This window comes from Petaurus breviceps, unplaced genomic scaffold (genome assembly GCF_028583685.1).
Source record: "Petaurus breviceps papuanus isolate PSGF00001 unplaced genomic scaffold, PetGlider_PUasm1.0 90895, whole genome shotgun sequence".
Lineage (NCBI taxonomy): Eukaryota > Metazoa > Chordata > Mammalia > Diprotodontia > Petauridae > Petaurus > Petaurus breviceps.
In genome coordinates this window covers 2,240,171-2,249,458 of record NW_027187372.1, presented here as the reverse complement: position 1 = coordinate 2,249,458, position 9,288 = coordinate 2,240,171, and the positions used below count along the sequence as shown (strand labels likewise).

The following is a 9,288-nucleotide window of genomic DNA, read 5'->3' as shown; positions in this document are numbered from 1 at the left end:
GCACATTCTAGGAAACTTGGAGAGAAACTTATGAGGTGGGGGCTGGGTTGGGGTTTCATACCAACATTAATTTTGTTATGGAAGAAAGTCTTGATGATGGCATCAATGAGAATTTTCTGTAATTTTTCATTGGTTTCACTACAGGCCCTCTGAATGGCAAGGATGAAATTCAGTAAATTCTCAGCCTTGTTTATTCTAAGGAATTCCTTGAAGTAATCCAAATGGACAGGGTCTTGGAGGACTTCCATGATATTCCTGCAAGACAAGAAGAAAGTAGCAGTGACAGACATAATAATTTTTCAATCAGGATATAGGTTTTCATATTATGACAGGTAGAACATTGCATTTGGAGTCAAAAGCATGAGGTTTTGATCCTGGCTTAGTCACTTATGCCCAGTATGACTTTTGGCAAGTCACATCAATTTCTCTGGGCCTCCTTTTTCTTTTTAAACTATAAAAATAGAGAGTTAATGTCCAAGGTCCCTTTCAGTTCTAAATGATATTATCCTTTTATTAGTGGGGCAGAGGAGTAGGGAAAGGTCCAACCAACTAGGAACCCCAGGAAGGAGAGGTTAAGGTAGTAAGTTTTCAAGAAATGTGTTTCTTTTGCATCGTGACTACAAAAAATTGCCTAAACAATTGTCAATCTTGAAGGAGAAGAGTCCATCTCTGTTAGCTATAGTGAATGAATGAAGGGGTGAAAGAGGACCCAAAAGGATTATGTAAATTTCAAAAGGCAGAAAATAGATAGACGCCTTTTAAAAAAAAATAAAAAGCCCATTGGGGCAGCTAGGCGGCGAAGTGAATAGAGCACCGGCCCTGGAGTCAGGAGATACCTGAGTTCAAATTCGGCCCCAGACACTTGACACACTTAGGAGCCATTTGACTTTGGGCAAGTCACTTAACCCCAGTTGCTCTCCAAAAAGCAAAACAAAAAATAAAAAGTCCTTGCAACTCCAGGATTCTCTGATTCTCTGTGTCTTGTATGACAATTCTCTATAATATGAAGGGAAGTGAAACCAGGGTTGTTGGCTGTAAGGATGATGGTGCCTCAAATGAGGAAGAAGGAAGTGGACACAAATGAACCTCAGGAATTAATACCATTATAAGAGAAGAGGAAAATGTTTGGTGAATAAACCAATTTGGGTGGACTGGGAATTGCTTTTGTGAGTCTTGGTGTGCCAGACAAAGTAGAATTTAGGTAGACATGACAAGAGAAAGAGAAGAGGGCTTGTGGATCTGGAATATGCCTTTGTCATCATGGCTATGATCAGTGACGACACTCACTGAGTGCCTTCTGCATGAAAACATAGTACACTATGCAATGTGTTGGGGATTTTCTTTTTAGACTAGACCTCTTATTTCATCATTGTAGGGGACTCCTGACATGGAAACTTCCTCTACCCATATACAGTAGCATATGTATAATATCGTAACTCACTGTCTTCAAGACTTGCCCAGGGCATAGAAAACTTAAGAGTCTTGCCCAGAGTCACATAGCTAGGGCCTACCAGATGCAGATCTAAAGCCTAGGTCTTCCAATCTCCAAGGAAAGCTCTTATCCACTGTCATGCTGTATTTCATTAAGATACACATGTTTGGGGCGGCCAGGTAGCACAGTGAGTAAGAGCACCGGCTCCAGTGTTGAGAAGACCTGGAGATCAAACCCCGGGCTCAGACACTTAGCACCCACCCAGAAACACCTGGCCATGTAACCTTGAGCAAGTTACTTAACCCCAATTGCTTAGGAGCGGCCAGGTGGCTCAGCGAGTAAGAGCACTGGCTCCAGTGTCAGGATGACCTGGATCAAATCCGGGCTCAGATACTCAGCACCACACCCAGAAATAACTGGCCGTGTAACCTTGAGCAAGTTACTTAACCCTGATTCCTTTAAAAAAAAAAAAAGATTAACCCTGATTGCTTAAAAAAAAAAAAAAAGATACACGTGTGTGAGATACAATGTATATTTATTTGAGATACGATATATGTATACATATATGTGTGCATCTCTATCATCTCTCTCTCTCTCTCTCTCTCTCTGCCTCTGTGTGTGTAGAGAGACCAGGAAATAAGCATAAAAAGATTTTAATAAAAATAAAATGTAGTATCTATGAAGTACCAAATGAATGGCTACAGATAGTATGTGAGGATCGTGGAGGAGAAAGAGATCACAGAACACTAGGGCAGTCACAGGAAATTTCATGAAGAAGTTAGGACTTGAGCTGGGTCTTGAAGAATATGAAATATTAGAATTGTAATGGGTTTTAAAGGTCATCTAGCCCAAACAATGCCAGTGATGGGAAAACCCACTATCTCCTCATGTAGCACATTCCTCTTTTGGACAGAACTAATGGTCAGGAAATTTTCCCTTAAATTTGAAGCCTTGCAAGTTTTACTGATTATTCCTACTTCTGCAGAAAATTACAACTTACTTTAAGTTATCTCTTCTATAGGCTAAAGATCCCTAGTTCCTTCAACTAATCTTTGAATGTCATGATCACCATCTTCTGGAGGTACACACTTACATGCTAACATGTCCTGGAACTCGGCACAAAGAATTGAACCCCAGTACTCCAAATGTGGCCTGACTAGGGCATTGTAAATGAAATTTAGATCATTTGAGTGGAAGGAAAGGCATTTCCAGCAAGGAGAAGAGCAAAGAGGGAGGCAGGAATGCAATGCCCATTTGGAGATCAATGAATACATCAATGACAGTAGAGAAGTATTAGTTTGGGTTGGAGATATATAACTGAATCCAGAGTATTGGGGACTGTGCTCCAGGCTAAGAAGTTTGAATTTTATTCCACAAATAGAAAGCCACTGAAAGGTTTTGAATAGGAAAGTGTCTTGTGCAATAGCAAAGTTTCTGGGAAGATTATCTGACAGAATTGAAGGTGAGGACTTAAGAATGGAAAGGAAGATGTTTAGAGTGAACTAAGATAATGTTAGTGAATGGGATTTGACTTTCTGGACCATAATTTAAGGCATTAGAATGAAGAACCTTTGGCCATGAAAGCACAGCATTATGGAAAGAGCACAGGGTTTGGGAATCAGAGGACCTGGGTTTGAATCTTGGCTCTTCTATTCTCTGACCTTAGAAAATCACTTCTCTTTTCTGGCCTTCAACTTCCTCATCTAGAAAATAATCAAGTTGGGTTAGATGACCTCAAATACAGATCTATGATCCTCATCTATAACAGCATGGCTAAATCTAATGAAGCCCAGAGAAATGAAGACATGTCCCTGGAGGTCTGATTAGATCAATATACATTTTAAACTGAAAATGGCATGGAGAAAGATTAAACTGTTCAGATACAACTTCTAAACCTGATTAAGTACATGAAAAAGGACAGGCATCTCTTTCTCTTTCTTTCTCTTTGTCTTTCTCTGTGTCTTTTGCTGTCTTTTTCTCTCTGTCTTTCTACCTTTCACTCTCTCTCTTTCTTTCTCTTTGTCTTTCTCACTCTCTTTCTCCCATCAGGAACAGAAATATAAATTATAGTCCTTGCTTTAAACATCTATACAACAATGCACAGAATTTGATTGATAAACAAGTGAACTTGATATTTTAACAGAGCTATAAATGAAACTTCATAGGTATCACCAGAACTTAGTGTAATGGTCTTTATGATTATTTTCTGGCAGGGGTAAAGATTTTAAAAACACACACAATGAAATGCCGAAGTGAGGACATAAAACTTGAGATTGTTTTAAAACAGAAAGAGAATGATGTGAGGAAAATTAAAAGCTCCTAATGGGCTCAGGCTTTTGAAAATTCCTAAGGGAAACAGAAAGGACTTATAGAAGAAAAAAAAGCTTATTAGGGAAGAGGGAACAAAGGAGAAACTGCCCCAGTGTTTACAGCCTGTGAAGGACTATTTCCTTTATTTTTTATTTTTTAAAGAACTACAGGTTTCCATGGCATCAAGGTGGTACAATAGAGATATCTAAGGTTACTAGTTGTGTGACCCTGGGCAAGTCACTTAGCCTCTGGCTGCCTCAGTTTTCTCCACTGTAAAATGGAGATAATGAAAGCACCTACTTCCCAGGGTGGTTGTGCAAATCAAATGAGTTTATATTTGTAAAGCACTATGTGCCTGACACATAGGAGGTATTTAATAAATGCTTGTCTCTTCCTCGTTCCTATGGACAGAGACAGGCACAAGCTGAATCAACAGAGTCCAGGGACTTTATGGACCAGACCAGTCCACTGGCTTACCCCTACTCCCAACCCAAAGACAAACAGGGCTCCTACCAGTAATTCCCACTTTCTTAGTTCCTGTGCAGATAGCAACAATTCCCTGGTCTTCAAACCTCTCAGGAAGAAACACCAGGGTGCTCCACAAGCCCACAAATGGAGAAGTAGAGGGGAAGAAACCCAAGATCACAGGGAGCAGAAGCTTCTAGAACTGTATCCTAATTTGCTGTAACCCTTGAGTGGCGCTTCTGGAAAGAGGAATAATTCCTGACCCTCACTTAGATGAGCTCTTCCTCTTTCCACTACCACTCCTACCATGAAATGACAGGTGACTATTCAAATGACCATTCTAGGGTTCCTATGGTGGCAGTTCTCAGATTGTCATGTCACCAGTGTAGACATTCCTCCCTTCACTAAAGAGTCAACAAAGGAGCACAGTTGGAGCCAATGGCACAACGAGGACAATGAAAAAGCAGACCTGCTCACTTTCTGTTTTAGTTAGACCTGTGAACTTCTTGAAAGAGAACTGGATCTAGCGTTATGAGACCTGTCTTTTACTTTCGGCTTTAATGTGTCTTCTTAGATAGCCTACCATTGACCCTGTGTATATCTTGTATGCACTTAATTATTTGTGTATGTTTCTCCTTTGAGAATGTGAGCTCTGTGAGGGCAGGGACCATATTTTTGTCTCTCTTTGTATCCCTGGTGCTTAGCATAGTGCCTGGCATATGGTAAAGTTTAATAAATGTTTGTGGACTGTGTGACAACAGAAAAAAAATTCATTCAATCTTACTGAGTGCCAGTTTCCTTTCTTGTTGAGTGGGGAGAAGAATGTGAGTGCCTATTCCACAGACTTGTTAGGAGGGAAGTGGTTTGTAAACCTTCAGGTGTTATACAAAAGTGAGTTTAGTGTTATCATCTTCTTTAAAGGAAAAGGATCTTTAGATTGGAAAGAAAGAGACAAAAATGAACAAAAAACTGAAACCCAGGATAAGGGAGGAAACAATACAACAACACTTAACTGCCCTAGGTTAGTTCAACTGGGCCAGATGAATTCAATCCCAGGGTGCCTAAACAATAGGTGGCATATATATAGTGTATAAAGTTTCACCAAATGCTTTCCCTACATCATCTCATTTGATCTTCACAACAATCTCATGAAGAAGATATTATGTATCCTTGGTGCTTATTACTGTGCCTCGCACACAGTAGGCACTTAAAGAATATTTATTGGATTGAATGAAATAGAAGTATTATAAATATTATTGCCCTTTCTTTCACAGAGAAAGAAACTAATGCTCAGAAAAGCTAAGTGATTTGCTGCATGGTCAACACAGCTAGGAGATTGTCAGAGACAGAAATCAAAATCTAGCTCCTGAGCTTGAGTTCTTGATGCCAAGTCTAAAATTCTTCCTATTCTACCACACCAACTGTGAAATAACTTGTTTAATTTTACTGCTATATTGATCTCTGAGGAGACATGAATGAGGAAAGAGACACTAAGGGACCAGAGGTGAAAAAATGTTTCAATTTCTGATAAGGAGAAGAAAACAGATTCTGAAAACCATAAACCAGTGTACTTCATATTAATCCCTAATAACAACAAAAAGGAATGGACTAGTAAAGGAGAATTTGTGGACACTTAGGAAAGAAGCAGCTACGTGCAAAATGCATTTGCCAAGAAGGCATGCCAGATTAGAAAAAATTAATATTTTATTTTTCCCAATTACATGTAAAAACAATTTAATTCTTTTTTTTCCTTCAAATTTTGAGTTCCAAATTCTCTTTCTCTCTCCCTTCCACTGCATTGAGAGGCAAGCAATTTGACATAGGTTATAAGTATGTGGCCATGCAAAACACATTTCCATGTAAGTTATACTGTGAAAGAAAGCACAGACAAAAAAAAACCCAAGAAAAATAAAGAAAAAGTATCTCCAATCTGCATTCAGGCTCTAGCAGTTCTTTCTCTGGAGGTGGATAGCACCTTTCATAATAAGTCTTTCAGAATGTCTTAGATCATTGTATTGCTGAGAATAGCTAAATTATTCATAGTAGACCTCATACAATATTGCTGTTACTGTGGACAATGTTCTCCTGGTTCTGCTTATCTCACTTTGCATTAGTTCACTTAAGTCTTTCCAGGTTTTTCTGAGAGCATCTTGCTCATCATCTCTTACAGCACAACAGTATTCCATCACAATCATATATAACAATTTGTTCAGCCATTTGCCAGTTAATGGATATTCCTTCAAGTTCCAATTTTTTGCCACAACTAAAAGAGCTACTATATTTTTGTACATATAGGTCCTTTTCCTTTTTTTTTTTAATCTCTTTGGGATACAGACCTAGCAGTGGTATTGGTCTGAATTGGTATTTGGTCAAAGGGTATACATGTTTTTATAGCCCTTTGGGCATAGTTCTAGATTGCCCTCCAGAATGGTTGAATAAAACTTCATCAACAATGCATTAGTGTTTTAATTTTCCCACTTCTCAATAGTTGTCATTTTCCCTTTCTGTCAAATTAGCAAATCTCATAGGTGTGTGATGGTAGCTCAGAGTTATTTTAATTCACATTTCTCCAATCAATAGCAATTTAGAGCATTTTTTCATATTACTATGAGATAGCTTTGATTACTTTGTCTGACAGCTTCTTGTTCATGCCCTTTGACCATTTTTCAATTGAGGAATGGCCCTTATTTCTATAAACTTGGTTCAGTTCTCTTTATCAGAGAAACTAGTAAATTTTTTCCCCCAGTAATGATTATCAGCTATGTATTCCCCTTCATCCTGTTTTCCCCCTATTTATCCTACTTTCTCTCTCTCTCTTTTTGTCACATCCATTCTCAAAAGTGTTTTGCTTCTGACTTTCACCTCTCACAATCTGCCCTCTTTTCTATCAGCCCCCACCCCACCCTTCCCCTGTCCCCTCTTATTTTCCTGTACAGTAAGATAGATTTCTATACCCAACTGACTATGCATGTTATTCCCTCTTTGAGCCAATTCCAATGAAAACAAGATGCGCTCCCCCATCATCCTCTCTTTAGGGCCTCTTTTAGGTCAGATAATTAAGCGCATTCTATCTCTCCCTTTTGCCTTCTCCTTTCTCACCCCTTAATTTTATTATTATTTTTAAGATAATCATTCCATCATGTTTAACTTAATCTGTACTTTCTGTCCATGTATACTTCACCTAACTGCCATAATAATGAGAGTTTTTAGGAGTTACAAGTATCATTTTCCTCATGTAGGAATGTAAACAGTTTAACCTTCTTGAACCTTTTTATGCTGTTCTTGAGTTTTGCATTTGAAAGTCAAATTTTCTGTTAAGCTCTGGTCTTTTCATCAGGAATGCTTGAAAGTCTTCTATTTCATAGACTATCCCTTTTCCCCCTTGAAGGATTATACTCAGTTTTGCTAAATGATTCTTGGTTGTATTCCTGGCTCTTTTGACCTCATATTCCAAGAATATCATATTCTAAGCCCCTTGATCCTTTAACATGGAAGCTGCTAAATCTTGTCTCATGCAACTGTGGCTCCATTATATTGGAATTGTTTCTTTTTGACCACTTGCAATATTTTCTCCTTGACCAGGGAGCTCTAGAATTTGGCTATAACAGTCCTGAGAGTTTTCATTTTGGGATCTCTTTCAGGAGGTGATCAATGTATTCTTTCAGATTCTATTTTTCAACCCCTGGCTCTAGATTATCAGGGCAATTTTCCTTGATAATTTCTTACAAGATGATGTCTAGGTTCTTTTTTAGATCATGCTTTTAGGTAGTCCAATAATTCTTAAATCATCTCTCATCAATCTATTTTCCATGTCAATTGTTTTTAATGAGATATCTCATGTTTTATTTTTTCATTCTTTTGTCTTTTGTTGTTTCTTGATGTTTCACACTTGGCTTCCACTTGCCCAATTCTAATTTTTAAGGTATTATTTTTCTCCAGTGAGCTTCTGTATCTTCTTTTCCATTTGGTCAATTCTAGTTTTTAAGGAGTTCTTTTCTTCAGTGGATTTTTGCATTTCTTTTTCCATTTAGCCAGTTCTGTTTTTTTTTAAGGCATCCTTATGTTCATTGGATTTTTGTGCCTCTTTTACCATTTGGCCTATTCTTTTTTTTAAGGTGTTATGTTCTTCAGTACTTTTTTGCATCTCCTTTACCAAGCTCTTTTTTCATGATTTTTTTGTATCATTCTCATTTCTCCTTTCATTTTTTTCCTCTATGTCTCTAACTTGATTTTTAAAATCCTTTTTGAGCTCTCCATTGACCTGGGACCAATTCATATTTTCCTTTGAGGCTTTGACTGTAAGAGTTTTGGCTTCATTTTCTTTTTCTGAGTTTGTGTTTTGGTCTTCTCTGTCAGTACATTAACTTTCTATAGTCAGGATCTTTTTTTGCTGTTTGCTCATTTTCCAGCCCATTTCTTGATGTTTAACTTTTTGCTAGTGTGGGGCTCTGCTTCCAGAATGAAGGGAGCAGTGTCCCAAGCTTCAGGTTTTGTTTTGTTTTGTTTTGTGTGTGCAGATGTTTTCAGAGGTAATTCTGGGGACCTATAAGTTTTTGGTTCTTTCAAGGTAGGATGATCTAGGGACAGGTGTGTTTACTGCTCTCCTGTATTTCGCACTTGTCTGAGAGCAAGCACAAGCATTCTTTACAACCCTGAAACTGTGACTAGGCTCCCTATTGCCATGCAGACACAAGCTCTGTTGTGCTGGTGTTCCTTCTTGCCCTGGGATTGATACTCAGGACTGTGACCTAGATTCCAGCAATAAAACAGAGTGCTGTCCCTGATGCCTTGTAAACTCCTGACCAGTTATCTGACTCCCTTACTGTCTGTGGTTTGAGAGGCCTGGAAACTGCCACTGCTAATTCAGTCCCTCCCAAGGCCTTCTCCTGGTTTACTGGGACCTGTTCTGCACTGGCATGGCCTGTGCTAGATTGTACTCCATTCTCTCCCTGATGTCAGGCCTTTCTGACTGACCTTCTAAGTTACCTTGTGCTAGAAAATTGCTTCATTCCCTCCTTTTGTGGGTTCTGCCACTCCAGAATTTGTTTTGAAGCATTATTCAAAGGTTTTTGGAGGGGCAA

The 9,288-nt window shown here is 38.6% G+C and overlaps 1 protein-coding gene across 1 annotated transcript in view; it reads right to left on the bottom strand.

Annotated features, from left to right (window-relative positions):
- Window positions 1-9,288, bottom strand: part of RGSL1 (regulator of G protein signaling like 1) — an 81,304-nt gene that overhangs the window by 42,637 nt on the left and 29,379 nt on the right. Inside the window, 1 exon segment of the mRNA XM_069074674.1 lies at window positions 62-255. Within this exon segment, the coding sequence (XP_068930775.1) occupies window positions 62-255 (194 nt within the window).